The sequence below is a fragment of the Prinia subflava genome, chromosome 2, assembly GCF_021018805.1.
Source record: "Prinia subflava isolate CZ2003 ecotype Zambia chromosome 2, Cam_Psub_1.2, whole genome shotgun sequence".
Lineage (NCBI taxonomy): Eukaryota > Metazoa > Chordata > Aves > Passeriformes > Cisticolidae > Prinia > Prinia subflava.
Genome location: NC_086248.1, coordinates 103,199,407 through 103,223,086, shown reverse-complemented (window position 1 = coordinate 103,223,086; position 23,680 = coordinate 103,199,407). Strand labels below are relative to the sequence as shown.

The 23,680-nt window shown below is 44.6% G+C and overlaps 1 protein-coding gene across 3 annotated transcripts in view; it reads right to left on the bottom strand.

Annotated features, from left to right (window-relative positions):
- Window positions 1-23,680, bottom strand: part of SPTBN1 (spectrin beta, non-erythrocytic 1) — a 116,742-nt gene that overhangs the window by 24,267 nt on the left and 68,795 nt on the right. For all 3 annotated transcript variants that reach the window (XM_063391354.1, XM_063391353.1, XM_063391355.1), the window contains 16 exons: window positions 23,367-23,518; window positions 18,376-18,549; window positions 17,677-17,768; window positions 17,242-17,322; window positions 16,417-16,532; window positions 15,448-15,560; window positions 14,658-14,845; window positions 13,239-13,356; window positions 11,811-11,969; window positions 10,904-11,206; window positions 9,964-10,117; window positions 8,406-9,276; window positions 8,133-8,267; window positions 6,786-7,542; window positions 6,370-6,572; window positions 1,479-1,569 (listed from right to left, as the gene is read on the bottom strand). In XM_063391354.1, the coding sequence (XP_063247424.1) occupies window positions 1,479-1,569; window positions 6,370-6,572; window positions 6,786-7,542; window positions 8,133-8,267; window positions 8,406-9,276; window positions 9,964-10,117; window positions 10,904-11,206; window positions 11,811-11,969; window positions 13,239-13,356; window positions 14,658-14,845; window positions 15,448-15,560; window positions 16,417-16,532; window positions 17,242-17,322; window positions 17,677-17,768; window positions 18,376-18,549; window positions 23,367-23,518 (3,707 nt within the window). The remainder of the gene's footprint in view (window positions 1-1,478; window positions 1,570-6,369; window positions 6,573-6,785; window positions 7,543-8,132; window positions 8,268-8,405; window positions 9,277-9,963; window positions 10,118-10,903; window positions 11,207-11,810; window positions 11,970-13,238; window positions 13,357-14,657; window positions 14,846-15,447; window positions 15,561-16,416; window positions 16,533-17,241; window positions 17,323-17,676; window positions 17,769-18,375; window positions 18,550-23,366; window positions 23,519-23,680) is intronic.

The window sequence follows — 23,680 nt, the reverse complement described above, 5'->3', positions numbered from 1 at the left end:
GCCACACTCTCAAACACCTCAGCACGGGGTGACAGTGACAATGTGGCTGCCCTGGGAAGGGCTGAAGAAAACACTCTGCCTTTCCTCATGTTACACACAGAGAGGAAACTGTCCCCAAGGCAGCAGCAGGCAGGAAGGCCAAGGGATCATTGCTGGTTGAAATGGGGACTGGCTCAAAGCTGTTCCCGAACAATTCCCAGCCTCACAGGCAGTGCTAAGGAAAAAGCCAAGGGGGAGGTGTTGCCTTGGCTCCTTTCCACCCCACAGGACAGTGCTGTTCCATCACAAACCCTCCAGCAGCCCAACAGAGGTGTCAGCAGGCCCCACACTGACGTAAATCCTAAGTTTTCTCAGGAAACAGCCCTTCAATTATCACCAAAGCTAATGTCCTCTCAAAGAGAATTGGAGAAATCCCTGACATTTGGTGATTGTAAGTTTGTCTTTGAACTGTGCAGTTGAGACATCCATGCTTTAGTAGCTGGAGGGGAACAAGGGAGAGGAAAAGTATTCAGACAGCCAATACCAGAGCTTTTATACTTTCCTTTTTCTTCCAGTGATACAGGGGAAAAACCAGATCCTAGGGAACACACCCACACTGACATTGAGGCCAGGAGAGCCCCAAGAGCCAGGGGATCTTTGTACAAAAGCTGTCACAGAGGAAGGAAGAAGCTGTTGCTAATAACAGAAGAATTTTTGCTAATCTGTCCTGCTTTAACTACCAAGGAAGGAGCAATTGAAGTCAAGCTCGCGGGCAGCTTATGCAATTCTGGGAAACAGATTGAATCCAGGCAACAGCAGCAAACAGCCCTTGCCCAGTTTGTGATCAAAACCTAACAGGCAAAGCTTATTATTATCTGCCAGTACTCCATGAAATAACCTGAAAATTACTTGATTAATTCCTTGTGCGAGGAACAAGAGTATTCCAAACTAAAATGTTGTCTTCAGTGCAAACAGTCCATGTAAGTGATTAGAAAACCTGGAAAAAAATCTCTTTTTTCAAATGTTATAATACTTAATTTTTAAACACATGCAAACTATCAGGTAAATCACATATAAATGACACAGCCTAATTTTGCTCCTTTTTCATTCTTAACCTCCTATTCCTCTGACTAATGTTTGCTAAAAATCACTTGAAATCCCCGCACCAGGCAACATACATCTGTACAGCTGTAGACAAAACTCTTAGTAAGTGCACTCTACCACATTCCACATGGTTATAATTTATACCACAGCAGAAAATCTTCACTGCTTTTGACAGTTTTCTATGTCTTCAGCTTATATGACAGAAGAAAATCTGGTTCATGAAAAAAGAAAAAACATTCTTTTTTGCAATGGTATGGTCAGGGGGTTTTTTAATGTTTACTCCACACTAAATACTACTGGATGACTGAGCATTCCAGACCTCATAAAATATGGAGTAAGAATGCTCTTCTGCAGGATGCAGCTTTCAGCAATAAAAGTGAAAGGGCATGATTTACCTCTTGGCAATCCTGAAGAAACTTTTGGAGATCCCTGTTATCTTTCAGTCTCATCAGAAGTTCACTGGCTGCTTCACGGTTCTTCCTATGTCTGGTCAGAAAAAAAAAGCAATAGAGAAAGGAAATTAAATAGGCATTTCATGAAAAACTGTCACTGTTGGTTTCTGGAGCCTCTTTGGACTACGGGTGCTGCTAAGTCTGTGGTCTTTGTCCTTTGCTGCCTTTCAAAGGACATTTTGGAATGTGTTACTTAATAGGCTCGCTGGAGTTCACCATCTCCTTGTTTTTGTGACCCATTAAATACACAGAGAACATTCTGAAGTCAGCAGGGTTTCAATGTGTTATGGACAGAATTTGATCCACTCATTTTAAGCCCACAGGAAATTTCAGGCTCTTTGCCAAAAAACATAAGAAAACTGCAAATTGCAACAGTAAGGTGACACTGTGTGGCCCTTGCAGGGTGCACCTGCTGGAATGCTCTTTGTAAAACACCTTCAGCACCTCCTTGTCCCACACAAAACTGAGCTGGGCAACAGAACCTTCCCAAGGCTGTGTTTAACCATGCACAGCACTCCTGTGTGTTCTGCACACAGAAGCTTTATGCGCTTGGAACATATTTTTCAGAGTGTTTACACACAGCCAGAAGAGAAGGAAAAGTTAATCCAGAAGCCCTAATTTGATTCATCACTGTTTGCCCCTTGAAGGATGAGTCACACTGGCAGTCCCAAAGGTTGTGGTGGGTCCTTAAAATGGAATGGGGCTGATTTCCAAGGTACCTCTGGGCATATTCTTAAAAATGCTTAACTTGGAGTAGCTATCCCTGCCCTTCCATCCTTTCATTATTTATGAGGCAATTCACAAGGAAGAGACAGAGTAAAGAAGATAGTTTTTATTTACTGCTCATTGTGCTAGGCTTGTTCCTATTGCACTGTACAGGGGTTTAAGGCAAAATACTGCTGCCATTTGTAATAAGATAAATATGGATTGAGAGTTGGAAATTATTTTAAAGGGTGGCAATTTATAAGATGAGCTCAGCACATGCTGGCAAAAGCTAAATAAATCCATGTTAGTGGGATCTCCAGAGACTCATGATACTTTACAAGACCATAAATTACATGTTGATGACAACTGGATTATGACACCACTTTCCTTGATCTGCAGTAAGTTACCACAGCAAGCTCTCTGGCACCAACTTAGTGACTTCAGAAACACAAGGAATACTTGGAGATACATTTTCTATAAAAGCAAAAGGTCTGTAGGCAGAGGAATAGGAGAAAACCCTTTACAGGACTACAGTTTGCTTCTCTTTGGCCAAAACAGCTGCCTTCAATCAACCAGGCAAGCAGCATCTCTCTAGGTGCAGTCAAGAAAATGATTTATAGATGCATGGCAAGGAAGACTTGTGGAACCACCAAAGCAAGAACCTGGACTCCAAGCCCAGGTGAGGCTGAAGTTTTGACAGAGGGAACACAAAGGAAAAGACACAAACTGTGCCTCAGGAAAAACCTCTCTAATGATGCAAACATCCCTGGGTTTGATTCCACTCTTTCTTGGCTGGCTTTTATATGTCTGGGCAAACACACTGCATTACTCAGGTTGTTAAAATGAAGCAAAGAACTGCTTGCGTGATTTTATCAGGCTGATTTCAGAGATTTAAGGCTAGATCACATTACAGACTCATGTATTCTGGAGAGGACACAAGTTTAAAGGAGAACTTTCATGGCACTTGAATAGATTTATGATAAGTACAGAAGTTCTTATGTTGAGAAAACCCAAATTTTAAAAAAACTAATAAAAATATCTCCCATGGAGTGTTGGAAATACTGACTGGAAGGACTTTGAAGGAAACCATGCTGGGATATCATCAAACAGATGATACCATAGCATAATAAATATGATCTCTGGTGCTTAGAGCTATGTAACTGTACAAGGTTGTTTTGTTCAAGATGACCTGGAGTGAGACTGGACAATGAGTTTTCTCTGAAGAACAGGGCTGAACCATAAGAAAGTAGAAGCATTCTGAGGATGGGCACTGCTGGAACAGACAGGAATTCCTGTGTTTTCATCACTGACTTTTTAAATGGGAATAAAGGATTTTAAGAAGTTATTTAGTCTGTTCTCCTGCTCCAGACTAGCTGTACCAAAATATTAACTCCTTGTTCAAATATCCCTAAATTCTTTTAAAGAACTTACACTTAAGGTTGTCAATGACTCCTTCTTACTAATTTGCAAGAACAGTTTGTGGAAGAAGAATAGTTTGCTCTGCAAACTCCAGTTATTTAGAATGGTTTTGAATTCTATATCACACATATGACTTACACCATAAGCATAAGATCTGTTCAGCACAAGGATGTGTTTGACACAAATTAATCCAGAATTTGCCCGGTGTCCCCAGGCTGACTCCCAGAGGCCCCTGAGAATGCTGACAGTGCTGAAAACTGACAAAACCACTTGTGGTTTAACTGTAAGCCTGTGGGTTTCAAAGCCTGTGCAGAAATAATAAATCTGAGAATGCAGCTGCCTGCTAGGAATCCTGAGATATATGAAAGGCAATTTTATCTTCTTTCATTGCTCCAGCAAATGAGGCACTCTCCCTTCTGAATGGGCAAGAACAAAACTTACTTCTGTTCTCTGTTGAGCAGAAAGTTGCACAAATACAAAAGTTGATGTAAAGCAGGCTCAGATCACAGTGCCAGATCTGCCACTGTCTTTAGACTAAATCTCCCTTGCAGAATCAGAGGCCATGAGGAGGCACATGGAGAGGGGCAGTTCCCTAACACTCTTCCAAGAGAAAATGGAGGAGAAAATGCATCAGAGCAGCAGAAGTCACCCAAGCAGGGACAGCTGCACAGGGAGACCACCTTCTTCCACAGTTGGAAAAGCTAGTTGGTGATAGCTTGATGCAAACACGCCTTTCTCCTTCCCTCATCCTTACTCCATTGTCCTTATGCCCATTCATTCTTGCTTGTGAACTGCGCTAAAAGGTTGTGCTGAAGTGCTTCTTTCCTATCGCACTTTCCTCCCCCTTGTGACATCCCTGTTGAGATGGGAACCATTCGAGGAAAGGGCCTGTCTGCAGCACCAGGGCCAGTGGGGTCTCTTCAGGAACAGCTCAAAAGCACAACTGCAAAACCCACTCTGAACAATACCAGAAACTACAAAGGGCTCCCTATGGGAAGTATGGAACCATTGCACATACTTGTGCTTGTTTGTTTTGGTCCTTTGTTAGACATCCAGGAGGAGATCCGCTGGAAGTGCCACTTTTTGTGAAAGCAAAGAGGCTTCCTTTGCTACCCCTCCCAGTGCACACAGCCTCAAGGCTTTGTTCTAGAGGCTTATCAACCCCCCAGACTCAGGGAGCAATCACACAGATTTCCTGGATAGCAGCGCACCGGATGGTTTTTGCAGCACTCGGCATATATAGCTTTGGAATTGAGGAAATGCTCAGTCTCAGTAGAAACTCCAGCACACGTCCCCAGGCAGGACAGCAGGGACAACAGGGCACAGAGGAGCAGCTGCACTGGGGTGACAGCCACCAGAGCCTCTGGTGCATCCTCAGAGCACACAGGATGTAGGCTGAAGCTGTTCCCTGCTCCAACTCCTTCAGACAGGGCAGCAAGATGCAGCTGGCCATTTGCTATGATATCCTTGGATGCTTTCTTTCAATATACAAAAAGCTGCAAGAAAGAGGACAACTGACCAGAAGGCTAGGATCAAGCTCTCCTGCTTTCCTAAGTGCATGGGAAAAATTAGAGTAGAGAGCCCTTAGAGAAGGTAAATAAGGAAAATCACTGTCCTAGTTGTCCCTTGATTGCTTTCACATAATGTTCTCTTCCTGGCCTTTGCAGATGCTCTCTGGGATCTAGAGCCAAGCTGGTCAGAGAGAGAATGGAAAGATGGGGTACCCTGGGAGTTCAGCTGTCAGAGGCCCTCAGCAAGTTCTGGGAACAGGAAGAGCTGCCTTTCCTGATGCCATGAGGCATAGCTAAAGTGGGTGCACACAGAGTGGGACATCTCTGTCCAAATAAGAAAGGTACAACATTTTCTGAACTACTTCAGTTCAGTTTCTCCTTGGAGATGAATCTGGAGAATTTTGAGCTTACCATCCGTGGGGGGATGGAAGTCTGATGGGAGGGTCATCAGTGACATTTCACAGCTCACTGCTGTGCCCTGACACTCACAGTGCCTTTAAAGAGTCCACTATTATCCAAACCAAAAGCAGAAAGAACAACAGCCATCAAAATTGAACATCTGGGTTTCAAAGGAAAAGAAACTTTTAATGTTCTACAGCATCCGTGCCACAGCCAGAGAAAGAAAGCAAAGGCCTTGTTCTGGGATGAAAGACACACTTGTACCAGTGCTTCCTAATCTGATCTCAGAGGGGCCAGACAAGCTGGAAGAGGTGATCAAAGTCGAGCGGGTGGGGTGGATGCAATGCCAATTACACTCTTGAAGAGTCACATTCCTTCTCCAGAGGAAGGACAGGAATACATTACTGTAATTACACCAGCTAGGGGAAATTGTAATTGCACCAGCAGAGGAAACTGAGACTTGTGGAACCAGACACAGCCAACTGCTACAGCTCCCACCAGAGCAACAAGTCTGTTCATACTCTAGAAATGACACAGCAACACTCAAACAGCCAAATTCTGGGTAGGGAGCTCATTACCCACCAAGCCTCTAGAAAGTGGGAGAGGTATTGTTTAACTAAGATTAGCCTGGCACATTCTTGAAACATGACAGTTCCCATTTTTCCATGAGACAAAGAAAACATTCTGGAACAGACATTTTCTAAGCTGTTCCTTTGCCTTTGAATCCTGGTAAAAGGGCATCTCTCAGAGAAAAGAATTAAAGCAGGAACAGCTACATTTTACCATCCTTCTGCCCTTACCTGTCATCAATAGAGTCCACTTTCTCCTGGATTTTATCAGAGTTAATGTTCCCATCACTAACAAGCCTCCTGCCTGTCTCCACAACTGCATTGATCTTTTCTTCATTGGCATCCATGGTGGTCATGAAATCCTCCTGCTTTTTAATAGCAGCTTCTGCTCCTTCCAAGGTAGTTGGCATCTCCGTGTGCGCCAGAACATACTCCTGGAATTAAAGATATCAGAGAGAAAACTGTTACACTCAGGCTATGCTGCTGCTCCAACAACAGATATTTCCCAAGAACAGTTTGAAGTAAAATACAGTTAGAAAAGGGGAACTTTTCTGCTTGTGGCTCTCCTACCAATAGACTTTGTTAATTGCTTGCAGTACACAGTGCCAACCTGTAGAAATGAAGTCAGGTATATATTGACCACTTGCCTGGTTATTAAGGAAAGCTTCTGCTTGCTTGGTATCTCTGAGAAACAGCTGGTAGGCGTGAGACTGGGAAAGGAGATTTTGCCTGTTCTCCCACATTTTGTGAAGCTCATTCCATCCGGTGTCCAAAGCCTGCAGGCGCTGGCGTAGGAACATGTACTGAGCATCGGTTTGCCCTTGTGTCACCATCTCACCCATGTCCCTCATCTTCTGATAATCTTCCTCATAGTTGTTGATTTCATTCTTGATATTCTCGTGCTGAGTGAGCAGCTTCTCGGCCTCTGTCAGGGTGTTGGGCATATCTTCAGAGGCGATTGCAGTCTGTGTTCTAGAGAGCCAGGACTGGAAGTCATCCAGATCTCTCAGGAATTGCTGGAGCTTGCTGGCCTCTCCCAGGGACTCTTCCCGGTTCTTCAGGGTGGTCTTCATTTCTTCCCACACATCATTGATCTCTGCAAGCCGTGAAAGGATGGCTTGTGCCTGGTCAGGATGCTCCGATTCCAGCTTCTCCGCCTCCTTTTGCAGGTCACTGAGCTTGGCTTCGATGGCCACCAGGTCCCGTTCCATGCCCGTCAGCTTCCTCTGCAAGGCCATCACTCCAGCCAGGTCGTTACCCAGGTCTTGTGTGGATTCAATCACTTTGGTCTTTTCCTTGATCCAGGATTTGGTTTCATTACATTCAAGATGGTAGTTCTGGATACTCAGAGCAGAGAGCAGAGCATCCTTCTTCCTATCTACCAGTTCTCTGAACTGGCTCCACCTGAAATGTGTGAAGAGAGGAGAGCAGAGAAACTCAGATTTGTGGGAAAATGATGTGGCAGCATTGCAGCTGCTCTCACCAGCTCGGTAAACCCAGCTACTCAGGGTTTTCTCAGTCCTTCCCACACCATCAGTGTTTCTGGCAAAGCAATCATTAACCCAGATATGGTGTGTATTAGAATGTGACAAGTACCAGCACGCTGAGTATAATTTTTCCTCAAGTGAAAAATTGGCAGTTACATCAACTTTTCACACTCCCTTGGTTTATTCTGAAGCTAAAAAATGAGGGAGTTTACACAAAACTATATTGATTTCTTTCTTATCATAGTAATTATTACAGCAAATTTCCAGCTCTCAAATCAAGGTACTGACACACTCAGAGTCTGATTAAGTTAAAAGCAAAACTCCATTTGGTATTCAAGTATTTGAAAGGCACAGCTCTTTCCTTTTGAAGCTTTAAAGGCCTACCTTGAAGATACTTCAGGTAACAGCATCAGAATATCTTAAAAAAGCCTATTTAAAAAAAAAAAATGACCCCAACATACTTGTTCCAGCTGGTGTGATGTTCCTGAGCATGAGGCTTTCACTTACCTTGTGTTGAGTTTATCTTGCTGTGCTTTGATCTTCTCTCCAGGGTGGCCACTGTGCATCAGCTGCCTGGCAATCTGGTTCACCACAGCCACACGGGATGCCTGGTTGTTCATTTCTGGCTCCAAGCTTTCAAATCTGGAGTGGGGGAACACAAACAAACACAAGATCCCCCAAGCATTAGAGAATCTGAGCCACAGACAAGCTGCGAAAGGTAGCTGGGGTAAAACACTTCCACCCAATATTCCCCAAACCTCCTGGTAAAGGCATTCTCACCTGTGTTGGATCACTTCCAGGTCCTCCAGCTTCTCTGGGATCTGCATATTATTCAGCCACTTTTCCTTTTCATCGATCCAAAGCTCACAAGCATCTGCCTCACTGAACATCTTATAGAGAGCGAGGGTATCCTGCAGGGCCTGTTTACGCAGCCGGGTCAGCTCAGCAACCTCTTTGTATCTCTCCTCGATTCCAGACAACCTGCCTTGCACGTCTGGAGACTCTGCGTGCTCCTGTGGCAGGGCCTTGGCCTGCTCGTGAAGAGAGTCGATGGTTGGCCGGTAGCTCGCAATCTCTTCAGCCACATCTTTGTGTTTCTTGACCAAGGACTGAGTGGAATATTCGTCATGGCCAACATCATTGCTGGAGACAATCTTGAGGATGTCCAACATCCATGCATCAATATCGTCAGCATCAGCCTGGAACTGGTGAAGGAGAGAGGCTTCCTCCAGCCGCTTCTTCCTAATGGCAGATAACTGCTCCAGGTTAGCCCACTGCTCCCGGATATCCTTAATTCTTTCTCTGATCTTCTCAGACCCAAAATGCTCTTCCGCAATCATGTCTTCACCTTCTTTTATTGCCTGCTGAAAGTGGCCACTGCGGCCACTCATCTCGTCCTCAAACGCCTTGTGTTTACTCAAGAGTCGAACAACACTGGTTAGGTCCTTCCCATAGTCATCAGATGACAGGATCTGCTCCTTCTCCCTGATCCAGCCTTCCTCTTCAGCCATTTCCCAGAAGAATTTCCAGAGGCGCCGTGACTCCTCGAGTCGTGCGCGGCGCTCGGCCGCGAGCTGGCAGAGCTCCTGGTAGCAGAATTCCATGTGAGCTACGCGGTCCCTGATCACCTGTGGGTCACAGGGCTTGTAACCTGCTCGGACAGAGAAAGTGTGTTACCACCTGGGCTCACGTATGACCATCCCCACAGCTGGGGCATATGCAGAGCTCTGAATTCCAGTGTGTTCCAGCTACAGGGTTTACATGAAAGAATCCATAGTTAGTCTAAGAAAAGTGAGTGGGAAGTATTCAAGCTCCACCACACAATAACACAGATCAGAAAATACTGCTTTTTCCAGAAGATAAAAAACCCCAAAAGTTAAGATACTCATAACTGTTTCCAGTGAGACAAAATTCACTGAATTCAGATTTATACACAACTGCACAAAATGGACGTCATTTACTGTAGTTAACAACACTGGGTTCTAGGGAATTGCTTCCATTTTACGATAAATGGGGACACCATCAGACTGGGTCCAACACTCTGTGTAAATGTTTGCATTTGGAACACAGCAGGGGGAACCATGGTGAACTCTACAAAGCCACAGCAGCTGCTGGTGGAGGAGCGTGACATCTCATGTAGGGCACAATGCCACACTCAGCTCCTGAGCAGGTTCCTGGACAAATGAATCATTGACATGTTGAGTACAGAAGGAAAAAATGGAGCTGGATTCTCTCATTCTGGTGGGGAATTTAGCTAACCTGTCTTGCAGAACCAATGAGTCTCCCAGATAACCTCATAGGTAATTAAGACAAAAGAGTTATGTTGGGTGCTGGTTACCTTCTCCATCTGTGGCAAACTTCTGAGCAGAGGCATTGACTCCTCTCACTCTCTCAGCCTGAATAGCAATGTCAGCTTCCACCAGAGCATGTTTCTGCAGCAGGTCTTCAACTCCCAACAAATGTTTGCCATAGTCTTGGGATAGCAAAAGCACCTGAACAAAATGAGAAAGACAGGTAAAACAGGCTGAAGTCCATAAGCTGTTCGCTTCTTTGGGACTCCAGGCACTGTTATCTGTTGGTACATTAGGTCAGAACTCCAGGCCCGTAAGAACTGAAATTCCAAATGTAGAGACAAGGCTAACACAAATTTGAGCCAGTATTTTTGAAATCACTGGCAACCATGAAAAACTTGACTGCTCTTTAATGTATTTTCAGTCTAGGATGCCAAGAGGCTGAGTTAGCTCAGCAGGGCCAAGGAGCAGCACTCAGCCCAGGTGCTGTGAGCTCCTGCTGAGTGACACACAGCTTTCACTCCTCCAACAGCTTCCAAGTTCTGCTGGCTGGCAGACAAGTCATGGTCCTTTCCCTTCCCAGATCCCAGGAGAACAGACAGGAAGAAATTCAAGCTTTTTAAAGCAGAGAGGTGAAGAGGTGACTTGCTCCCCATGTAAATCATGAAGGAGAGAGATTATTTAATTCCCTTTCACCAAATCTGTCATCTTTACCAGTGCACTGTGACCAAAACTTCTGGGCTCTACAAGACAGACACAAAGCTGGAAAATAGTTTTTTATAGGAGTGAACTTGTTCTTTTTCTTTATTTGTTTTTTATCTTTATTGTTAATAAATCATAAAGAATTTGTTCACTGCTCTTGAAAGTGGATCTTCTGGGTCTGTCTACTAAACCAGAGGGACAAAATGAATCTTAAAACTTGACAGAAAAGGACACATACATCTCTGAGGAATATTTGGTCTGTGTTCTTAAAGGATTTCCACCCACCTTCATCTCATCCATCCAGTCCATAATGTACAGCATTTCCTGGAAAATCTTCTGCAGCCCAAGGTTCATCTCCAGCCTCTGTCTCCGTGCCCGGAGCAGCTCCAGGAGATACTCCCACAGGCGGATAACATTGTCCTTCCTCGCAGTGATGCGTTTGATGTCATGGTAGTTTTCAGTCTCAAGCTCCTTCGCCACCGCCACCACGGCCTGAACCCGTTCCTCGTATGCCGCAATGTCTGTCTCAATGGCCTCGTGCTTCTTTGTGGCAGCCTCCACTGCTGGGAGGTCAAAGCCAAAATTGTCCTGCAAAGGTAGAGGCACTTCTTCAGGAATGGCTTCTGAGGACAAAAGTCTCACTCCTCAACCTCTGCTGTCAGTTCTGACTTGGCAAAACACATTTGTTAGCAAATCCAGGACCTCAAACTGCTTCCAAGAGTACTCTTTAATAAAATAAGAGATGCCTCTGATAATAAAGAACCACTGATAAAATCAGAAATATTATTCACTGCCTTTGGGAGAAGAATCACGTGGCCATCAAGATTAGGCTGGGGCTAATCTAATATTATAATCTCTAATATTAAACAATAAAATTAACTCTTGGGCTAATTTAACTGACCTCACCAAAATACTCAGATAAAGAAAATCTTGACTGTGGGTAGTCATTTCCTCATCAAATCTCCTGACCCCAGGCTGGTAGGTTCAAGGAAGGGAATCCCAAACTTATAAAAGAGAGGATGTACAGTACATACACATATAGAGTAACTAAATACAGTAAATAAATATGCACATACGTAGATGTAGTAAAATATGAGGCACAGGGGAGAAAATGTTCTCCTTGCAAGAACTGCATCCTGTAATTACTCATGAGAACCATTTTAGTCACCCAGACAATTTCTGAGAGCAGCACCTGAGAAACGAGACGTTGATTTTCACTCAGCCAAGTTTCTCTCATAGCTGCCTTGCGATCGAATCTCCGTGCAAGTTGTTCCAGTTTCTCTTGTCTGATGAGCTCATTTCGCAGTGCCAGTTCTCTTTCATGTTCAGCTTTTTCCAGTCTTTCCCAGGCCTGAAGACGTGGAGGAAAAACACATGGCTTCTAAACAACACATTCTTACAAGATTATGATAAATCCCATCTCCTTTGCATGAAATCAGAGCTGAAGTCACTACAGGCAACTTTCACCAAACTAGTTCAATTATTTATAAGCCCATAAATCCAGTTTGCACCAGCTGGCCCTACACCTTGTTTGCTAATATAAACACATGACTTAAAATCTGTTCTCAATTAGTCAGTCATTTTCTGAGAAAGTTGTTTATTTCACACGCATTTTCTCTTGTCCTTTCTTACCCTCCTTCCCAATAAAGCCTAAAGAAAACACCTGGCTTGAATGTGTAAGAAAATGTTTGTTTAAGAAAATAAAATCTCCTGACTGCTACTCCGAAACAAGCAGATTCTATTTTCCTCCTTTAGGAAATGGGAATTAGAGATTCATGGCCTCTCACCTCCAAAATCAACATACAATTGTTGTTCTTTATTACACTTTGGAAAAGAAAACAACTGCAGAATTTAGTTATTACTGGTCCTTACAAGTCCTTTTTTCCCCCCAAGCGAGAAGTTATTCACATGCTTGATGAAAATATTACAGAAATCAGAAGTCTTAGAAGCATGTTGGAAGTCAGCTAATCACCTTTCAGATCTTCTTACAGACAACAAAAATACCCTCAATTAAACACAAGCTAAATCTAAATCTAAACAGATGCGAAACTGCCTGAAACATGACTATTTTGGACATTCCTCCTGCAACCAGGAGAACTGAGCAGTTTGCTGCTCCCTAGGATGAGGCCACAGACACCCTTAACAGCTGGTCTGGGAATGCCAAGCATGATCAAACACAAAGGAGGAAGCTGCCAGGCTGAAGCTGTTTATTATCCTTGGAAAAGCCTGTCAGCTCTGCTGTGCCCAGCCCTGCCCTGCCAGCTGCAGCACTAGAGAACAGGCCGCAGGATCCCAGAGGGACGCACGATGACCAGGCAGGACACTGGGAGGTGAAGGGCAGTACCTACTGCTGCTACCTTCTATCACTTCTTTCCAACAGCCAGGACCATGAGCGGCAAGGCAGAGCTGGCAGCCCAGGAGCAGAAGCTCCAACAGATGCTGAGGACACCCAGGGCCTGGCTCAGGGTAGTAAGTCCAAGCTACAGGAAAAGGTCACCCCACCTCACCCATTCCTTACAGCCCCCACATCAAGGCTAGAGATCACAAATGTTTTTCTGCTCAGTTTTCTGAGAGAAAACAGCAACATCCGGAATCACAGGGAAGGAGCTGCTCAGTTTACCTTGTTAATGTCAGAGATGAGTTTGCCCTCCCTTGGCATGTACACTTTCTGATTGTTGGCTCTCATTTTGCTTTGGATGGTAAAAAGCAGCACTTCCAGGTTTCCTTTTTCTGTAAATCTAAACAAAATTTTGCAAGACAATTGAGTTACAATCAAGCTACCATTACTGCTAAGGTATAATCATAGAATTGTGGATTGACAGAATGGTTTGGGTTGCAAAGGACCTTAAAGTCCACCTAGTTACACCCCCTGCCAGGGCAGGGACACCTTCCACTATCCCAGGTTGCTCCCAGCCCTGTCTCACCCGGTCTGCAATACTTCCAGGGATGGGGCAGCTACAGCTTCTCTGGATAACCTGTGCCAGGGCCTCACTACCCTCAAGGGAAGCACTTCTATAAAACATTGAATATAGTGGACTACAATAAACTATAATAAAACACTTGTTTAAAATGTTGACGTGGTGAATGGTGCATTCACATAAACACCTCCATCTTGTGTGGAAGCTGGGAGCAATGGAAATAGCCCACACTTCCCCTGGAGCCAGCTGGGGCAGACAGCAAAAGCAACTTCACAGAAGTCAGCTGTCTGAGTGTTTGGATTCAAACCCCTCGGGGCACAGGAAAAGGCTTTTTTCTATTCTAATACATACACTGTCCTAGTTTACTCCATCAACACAAGAAACAGAAGTTTTATTTAAAGCCCTCTTCAGTCAATAAACCCTTCCCACTGTTTTCCCTGTGTTGTACGCCTGGGAAATAAACAAACTCCATGGGCATTAGGGAATAGTCTGCAGTTTTGGAAGAAGTCTGGATTCTGTGTAATGTTTTGGGTTGTGATTATTGTCCATTAGAACTTGTATTAGACAAAAATAATAAACAGATTTGATATCACGATACTAAAAGAGGCTTTCCAGAAAAAAGTTGCCCAGCTTTGCTTGTATCGGTTTGAGCAAGCAGAGCTGTCTGACAAAGCCAGACATGCTTCCTCTTCATTTTGGATAAGCAGTAATAGCAGCATTTAATTTAATGCTTCTTTTAATAGCAGCATTTTGGTATTATCCACTGCTATTAAAAGCATGAGCAGTGACATTACTGTACTACCACAGTATGCTATTACACTCATATGATAAGACAGGCATCCCAGGGCAGGGACAGCTTCCAGGACTCCCAGATCATGGGGGAGACACGTTTTTCTCATTGCTGTTGTTATTATCTGCATGCTGAATGGCACAAAGCAAATGGGCCCCAAGCAACATCAACGAGTACCAATCAGGAATACAAGAGCTTGGCTTACTCAGGAAAATAAATTCTTAAGCCACAATTAAAATTACTTGGATGTGTTTGTTTTTTAAAAAAAAATCAATGAGTGACTACGCCAACAAGACCAGTGACTGTTGTGTTAAACTGAGATTAAACTCACTTGGGTGGTTTCTCCACTGTGCGGTAAGTGTTGAATGCCTGAAGCTGCTGCTGCACCCCAACCAGGGAGTTGGCAAATTTGCGATTGTTGAGGATGATAATGGTTTGCTCAATCCACTCCAGCAGGTCAGAAGCCAAGGACTCGTATTTTTCTATCATTTTCTCAGTTTCAATGGCATTGTCAAGCACCTGCAACAGCAGAACAATACAAATGAGTCATAAGGGAAGTGCTCTTCGGTCATTTAAATCCAACAAGCCACACAAAAGAAACTGCTGGGAGACTTTAGTTGTGAATCAGAATACTCACTGCTAGGATCCCTGAGGAATGAGTTTAGCATTTTTCAGCACAAAATTCCCAAGATCCCACAGCAAGAGGGGGGCAGAGCTGAGGCTCACACCAGAATTTATGTTCAGTCTGTCAGCTCTAAGGACAGGGGCAATGTCGCCAAAGGACAGAGAATGACTGCACATGTTTTTAAATGAGGGACTTTTCCAGAGGAGACAGAGGGCCCAGAGGGTGAGGAGAAGTTAATGAGAAAAGTAGCAATGATGCCAAATTAACAAGCAAAAATAAAACACCAGCCAAGTGTTTTCTAATGTGAGGCAGCTGGAAATTAACTACTCCTCATAGTCACATGGGAATATTTAACATTCAAAACATGTTCAAAAGAAAGAAAGAAAGAAAAAAAAATTAACAGAGTGGACTCTTAAAAAATTAATACCCAAGAGGAAAAAGAAGATCAGAAATACTTCGCCTGCTTTGAAACAATTTATAATTTAAATGGGCAGACCTTTCCAATACGTTTTCCTTCGACAGCCAAAGCTTTCATCTTGGAGAAGTAGTGGTAATATGTCACCACATAAGTGATGATTGACTTTTCATCAGGGTGATCAACACTGATATCTGCAAACCAAACAAGAGTTATCTCAGCACGCTGAGGCTGCAGGGGTTACGCTAACAGAGCTCAGAGTGTACCAAGGATGTGTTTGGGAGTCAGAGATGGGTTCAGTGGCAGTTCAGCCCCTAAGGTTGGTGCCCTAATAAAAAGTAAATTGAGCAGCTTTGCACTGCAGTTCTGGCAGTAGTGTGGACTGGGGCTAAAGCTTGGGGCCTTTGGGCTTTACAGTCAAGTTCCAGATTTTGCCACAGCTTGTGCACAGCCAAATAACTCCTCTGGTGTCTGTGTAAGTTGATAGAACTACTGTTAATTGACAACCTCAGTGCTGTGTCAGCATTTGGAGAAACAAATTCAAACGTATGTCTGTCCAGGTGACTCTGAGAGATACAGGTGGGAAATAAAGCATTTCCTCTCCTGCAGCAATTCTGAGGCACTGGAAAACAAGCAAGAAGAAACGAGCCCAAACACATCACTCCTGCCCTGTGACACAAAACGCTCTTGCCCCAGCATTGGGAGCACACACACTCCCATAGAAGCACAGGCTGAAGCTTCTCTGCTCCTCTGCTTCTCTTCCTTCTCAGAAGGAAGCCTGTGACTGGAATGATTTTATGGACACATGGCCAGGCCAACAAACTTGTCAGATGGCAGTAAATAAACACAAGATTAAGGGCTCTTGCTACTGCTGCTCAGTTTGCTGCTGGAGACATCTCACGTTCTCTCCCTCCTTCTCTGCCTGTATCACCAGGTGAGTCAGCAGCATCCAGCTGCTCTTGGACTCAAAAAGCTGTCACAGAGATGTGCTCTGACATGGAGGGGTGGGAGGAAAGAGCCCTTAAGTGCTGAAACTGCTGGAATTCTTACCCTCAGGGTCCAGGAGTTTGGTAAGACCAAGGTGCTGCTCTGCAAGGTTAAAAGCATTCTGCAGATTGTAGTGTGCATTTGATTTCTTCAGCTTGTCAAAATCAATCAGATCAGGCCTAGACAGGAAGGAAAACTCTTTAGATTTCCCCAAGCACAGTGCAGCCACCCTCAAATAACCTAAAATCTCCAACCCTTAGAAAACCCGGCCAAGGTTTCATGTGCCCTGTGTATTTCCCAGCAGTGTTAAAGGAATGATGCAATGCCCAGCACATGGCATGGCAGGACCTCGCCATGGGAGAGAACAGGGGAGAGCTTAACAGCAGGGAAGGTGACCCTGGAGAAGAGAACAAAGTTGTGGTCATGAGTTTCTCCTTGTGCCCATGGAAGCGTGCAATCCATCTGGATAACTTTGCCTGAGCTTGCCATGAACAGCATCCCCAGCCATGGCAGCCTGGCACCACATCTGGCCATCCTTGTGCAGGGATTTCCTTTCCCTCCAGGCTGCTCTGGGTGTACTTCCCCACTCCTGCCCCCAAATTCCAGACCTGGGCATGGGTTACTCACTGAGGTACAAGAACCAAACCAAACCCAAATAATCACAGGTGTAATTTATTCCTTTGAAACCAAACACAGCCTGTTTTGACTTGTGGTGTGAGAAGCTGCTGCCCAGCTGAGCTCACAATGACCACAAGAGCTGTAAAGCTCAAAACAAGGCAAGCTGCTGTAAAACTCTCAGCAAGTCCTCAACTTCCTGCTCCTCACAGATTTTTAAAATCAAGCAGCAAAGTAGCTGCAAAACCAGGGCAGACATTGAGCCACACGTACCTGTGCTTATGGATCAGTGCATTGAACGCCATCCCATCCCTCCAGCTTGTTGTGAAGTTGTGGATATTGACGTTGGGGTACCTGCAGAACAAAAACAAGGAGAGTGAAATCAATACAGCAACTCCACTGCAGCTGTGCACACTCTGGCACCAAAAACCAGAGCAGGGAGACCTTAAGTCATTATTTCTTCAGAATAGGCTGAAAAAGAGTCAGCATATTACTATATATATCCATGGATTATCAGATTGTTTACCACTCAGCATTAACATCATAAATTCAGACTTTTCTGACTTCAACTAAACACCAACTCACTTGTCTTGAATTCCCTCTCTCTAAATCCACTAAAGAAGAGATACATTTCCCATTTTAAATTATTTCAACAAAAACTCAAAATGCTGTAAGAACTTTAGAGATATTCACTTAATCCACACTCACCCGGCTGTTTTCATCTGGCACCACAAAAGCAAAGCATCTTTAGCAGATTTCTTCTCCTTGTTGTCCTCAGTTTCAACGCTGATATCTTGGATCTAAAAGTAACACAGAAGATTTCAATATTTCTCTGAGAAAACACATTGCCTTTTTGGAGAAGATGAAAGGAACACTGGGAAACACCAAAATTAATGCTATTAAATGTTTATTACTACACTATTTGTTATGAATTATATATTTATTATAGGGATGCATTCTTCCTTCTGCAAAAGGACTTCCCAGCCTTTTTTAACTGAGGGCAAAGACCAATATGTAACTTGCCAGAAAACAAGAAATCTCAAGCCTTAGCTGAGACACTAAAATAATTCCTGTGGGCACCTTAATCCATGTTAGTGCCAAGCCAGCCAGGTTATGGATAACCAGCATGGAGATGGAGAGCAGCTCAGGGCAGCATTTCCTCCTGGATTTAGCATAGAGAGTGGAGCTACACATTTGTTAGTGATTTAGAAATAAAGCCATATGAATTTCCCAACAGGAAACTCCAACCGCAGGTCAGCAGCACCACGCAGACTGATTTATCCTGACAGGTTCCCAAGCACTTCTCCCTCCCAGCACCTGGGAGCACTCTGCTCCTAAAATGCACAGTGTCACATGTGACAAACAGGCGTGGAAAGCTCATTCATGTATCTGTGCACACAACTCTACCTGGAATCTCAGGATAATAGTCCAAATAAGGCCAAGTGTCAGCCTGTGATTCCCATCCACAATATCATGAGATCCCATGTTTTCCAGGTGCACTCGTTGCTCTTTCAGGAACTGGAGGGCTTTATCCACATTCTCCAGGCAATGGATGCGCATCCTTCCTTTAGTTGGTTTAGGCTAGAAGGTAAAAGGAAGTATAAAAAAATCTATTACTGTAGACAGGAGGGGGAAAAATCAGAGCTTGTGAACTCTTTGGTCCTGGCTGGTCCATCACCACTCCCAGGCAGCTACACTGCATTTGTTCCTCAAATTCCAGGGACAAAACCACCCCTTGCATCTTCCAGCCCATTTTCACCAGGATAATGGAAGCAGGTGCCAAACCCATGGTGAAAATAACAATATCCTGGACCTGAGCTGGACACATGGCCCCAATTTCATTTGCCTTTCAAAGGATTTTTCCTGCTTACTTCCCTCATGTCTCCTCTCTAAGCTATTCACTCACAAGCTCAGATTTGAACTGTGAGCTAGTCAGTAAATCTCCTCCAGAAGGAAGAGGCATTGCTTTTCTTTGGTCAGTAAATCGGATAAAGAGTAAGAAAATAACAGAGATTGATTACAAATTTTTCTTCTAGGAAAAACATACTAATTAAAAAATCAACTACACCAACATAATACAATCATATGAAGGCCCAGTGCATCTGCAAAACCATGAATGTGTTATCAGCATGCAGAATTCTGCTGTAAAACTGAATAAAATTAAAGGAATTTTGTTGTGCAGATAAGGACTACAATTGAATAGCCTGTTCAATGTTCACTGGGATGTCACCAAAGGTACTCAGCCAAATGACTAATTGCCATAATTTCCTTGTTTTCTGCAGTGAATGTAATTAACTGGCCATGGAAATAGCTCAGGCAATATCCTTGCCCCAGCCTGCATTCAAGGGGAAGAGTTTCGGCCAGTGCCATGGTACAGTCCCTGGAAACACAGCCTGTACCACAGGGGATGGTGGAGAGGAAGTTGTGCAGGAAGATGCCCTTTGGGGCACACAAACCCTGAGGCCAGCAGCTTCAGCCTCAGTCAGCCTGGGTCTGTTCTCCTCCCAAGGCTGGGGAATGATGCCAGGTCATGCCAGCTCACAGCAAGTGGGAGAATTTCCAGGAGCCCTACTGAAAGACCTCAATACTTTCCAAGGGTCCAGCCTCGCAGAGAAATGGCTTAATAAATAGCGAGATGGCTTCTCTGGACATGCTTTGGAAAATAAAGGTTTTAATAATAACAAAAATAATAAACATTATAAAACAAAGAAATACAAGGCAAACAGAGTGTAGAAGACACTGTTACACTGGCTAAGGCAGTCCAAAAAAGCCCCTAACTTCTTTTGTGCTCTTTCTTAAATACTGAATGGCTTAGGTGGGCTATTTGGCTGTTTGCCCAATGAGATTGGCACCAGGCTTTCAGGTACACTTCCTAAGCCCAATCAGTGCCTCTGTGCTGGCACTGAACCAATTACAATGAGAGGGCTACAGAAGATTCTAGTTTAACTTCCTTATATGTTTCAAGGTAAGCCGAAACGCTTTCCCTTATATAGAAACACTTGTTTGTGTGTAAGAATGCACTACTATAGAGCCCTCCACTGCTCTGGGGTATAAAAGTCTCTCCAAAGAGGCCCAAATTGCATGTACAGCCTGTGTACATCCCATCCATCCCAAATGCTGCCACTGCAAAGGCTCACAGCTGGAGCAGAAGGAGGAGGGAGCTGCATGGTTGGCTGAGGCTGACAGGAGACTCCTCAGCCAGCAGTGACAATCTGGGATCCAGCCTTCAGCTGGCACCATCAGTCATCAGGAGTGTAGAAAGCTGGAGCTAAGGCTTGAGTGAATCTTGCAAAACACAGGTAGGAGACACTTCCGGGACAGGAGGAAAGGCAGAGGCCCAGCTGCACCCTCAGCTCCGGCCCACGGCTCCTCTCAGCCCATGGCCACACCCGGAGCCCTGAAGCAGCTTCCCAGGCCTGCTCAGCTGCACAAGGATGTTCCCAAGGCTCAGGAATAACTGTGACTGTGGCCATTTCTCGGTAGCAGTGGCAGACTCCAACCTGTCCCCTCTGCCTTAACACAGCCCTTCAGCCCTTGACACTGCCTGAAGCAGTACCTGCACCACTTCTATTGTCTCAAAGTACTGAGCAGAAAAGGATTCAAAAAGCTCTTTTTGTGCTCTCAGAAGCTCCAGCACCATGGTTACAGAGCCAAAACCATTCACTAGCGACGTTTTATGTTGAGGAAGAGACGTCTGAGTCTGGTTTGTGCAAGCTTTGGCTGTGCTTGCCACACTCCCCTGCATAGCCTCGGGATGAGGCAGAGTGAGACATATCTTGCACAGTTATTGGGCTAACACAGATCCAGATACGGAATGAAGGGAAAGCAAGTACCAAACCCAGAGTCTTCACATGCACATTACAGGAAAACTGGTTCTACATCAAAACCCTTCCTCTTTTTCAAGTGAAAATGTGATAGAATTCACTACAGAGAATGTGCTTAAGTGGTTTGACCTTTGAGCATCCAAGAATTGTAAGGAATTCACTAATCCTTCATTTACTCATGGGAAAAACTGAGCTAAATATTTAATCTTAGTTCGAAAACAATTCCCAGATTTATTTTTCTGTTTGGGAGAAGCTGGCTAACAGTGTGTGCAAACCAGAATTACAACTGTCCTTTCATGCTGGCTGGATTCTTTTCCACTGTGCTCAGTGAGAGCATTGCATGCTATCAGTTTCCTTCCAAACACTACTGTGCAGAGGATATTATGCTGTAAGGTCTGTACTACACACTAGGATTAGGAATCAACTGAGCAAAGTCAGAAAGATGTAGGTGTTGCTGTTATTGGATGCTCTCATTCTGAGTTTCTCCAACACACCTCCAAGGACTGTGGGCTTTCATCAACAAAAATCATAACAGGTTTTGGAAAATGCAGGGGCTTGTGCAACTGAAGTGAGAGGGCAAAGAGCAGCCCTGCTTCCCTGATTGGCATCCAAAATCCTGGACTCTGCTCCACAGGCTCCAGCTCCAGAATCTGAATCCCAGTTTCAAAACAGAGGAAACAACTCTTGTTTGTTGCACTGCATCAGTAAACACATCATGTTTATGGGATACTCATCTATGCTTTCATACCACTTGATGTTTCTTGTCTTGATTTTAAGCCTCCGGTGTAAGATCTGCCTTCAGATTTCCCTGGGGCACCATAGAGATGTCAGAACCTACCTAATACTGACTAAAATAAATTCCAGAAGACTGAAGAACATCAGCAAGTGGATGCTGCATGGTGATCCTCCTGGAATATTTTTGGTGCGTCTAAGATCCTCCTGGAATACTTTTGGTGTGTGTAATTGTCTCAAAGTTTCGTGCATTGCGTTTACGCTTGTTTGCAGAGGAAGGTGTGGTGGAATGCACTGTTCAAACAGAGCCTGCTGTCCTCCAGCCTCCGATAAGGAAGCTACAAAAAGAATGTGTGGTGGTGCAGGCAGCTGCCGATGCCAGACACAATGATGCAAGTGCAGCTCCACGGAGGCTCCTGCCCTCTCCCCACCCCACAGTTGCCTCAGCCCTGTTTGCATTTTCCAAAACCTGGAGTGAAAAATGTAAATGAATGGCACTGCCAGAGTCATGGGACTGCTCTGAGCTTCCTATTTGTTGCTGAAAGTAAAATCTTGGCAAGCAGACAGGCAGACTTAACCAGAGGTGACACAGTTGGTGTCTCAGCCCTCAAATAGTGGGACATGTTGGTCTCAACTATCCCTGTGTGAGGAATACCTGCCACCTGCAGAGAGCATGTCAAACCCAACACGTTGCTGAGGTAAGCGGTCTGGCAGAGACAGGGAGGGCTCTGAGCAAACTGCAGCTGATGAACACCAGGATTTGTTACCCATCCACACACGCACTTCTGTGCACGTCGCAACTCCCTCACCCTCCCAGATGCACTCGGCTCCTCTCCTGCCTCCCCACACACACACTCTACACTGGGCCATATGTTCCACTCATTAACCAGAGTCTTAAGCCACGGAGCTCCACTAACAGGAGAGCTTGATGACAAGTGATTACCCAGCCCCTGCAGCCTTGGGTCTTAGCTAAAGACTCGTATTTCTTTGAAAAGATTGCTCTAAATTAGGCAGTTAAGAGTATCGACATCGTTTAAGGAACTGAAGGAGAAGCTGATACCCAGCCACTTCCTGTCACCCAGTTTTCCTCTTGTGCAGCAGCGTTTTCACTACAAGGACTTTCTTACCATTCCTTGTGCTGGTACCAAGGGGGTACCTCAGCACACCCAAAGAAAGAATGTGACCCATTTATTTACATTGATTTTAGATATTCCCATAACCAAATAAAGCCCAAGGCTTATCTATCCAAGTAAAATCAAGTACGCTCAGGGACATTCCTTAGCAGTGGAGTGTAATGAACACACCTTCAGCTGCTCCCAGGGTGGCGTGGCCCTCTCCAGTTGTTGTCCTGCACAACCCTGGCACACTCTGGGAAGTGAGCAGGGATGTGCCAGGCCTGCACACCTGCATTAGTGCAGGGTTTGTTAGCAGAGAAATGGGCCACTGCCCACAGGGCCCAGGAACATCCCCCAGCATATCTAACTCATCACCACCGAGGGATCCAAGGGGTTCAGGAACATTTTGTACTCTGTGCCTGTCAGATTTGGGAGCAGGGAACATGCTGCTGGAAGCACTCAGCATGTTCCTAGCAAGGAATCTTTGAAGAAGACTTCCTTTGATTCCCACTGAAGCCAGTAGGAAAGCATTTTAATGGTGTCTGGATCCAGCTGAAGCAATAGACCTGTTTTTTGGGGTTTTTTTTCCTTTAATATATAAAAAGACATTTTCAGTGCTGAACCCTCAGCACTCAGGCTTCCTATAGTGCAGTCAAGCCAAGGATTCACAAAACCCCACCCAAACCCAACCCAGCCTCCCCCACAATGGATATTGATTAGTGCTTACAAGTCTCTCTCCTGAAAGCACTTCTAGGAGTTTGATGAGCATCCTCCCATCTCGAAGGTCAGTGTACAAGTCTGTAATTCGGCAGGACACACGAGCCAAGTGGGAATTCACCCACTTTGTGAAGGTCTTCTTCTGAACTGCCTCACGTTCATCTGTGGGGAAAGCAACATAACGTTACTCAAAATAAATCACAGCTCATGTTCCTGTGTGAAAATGGGATACTCAAACATTAAAGATTAAATCAAAAGTATGGCTTGTCTTTTTGGGAGAATCATTGATGAAATCAAGACTTTTCATTGAAAACCCACCATTCT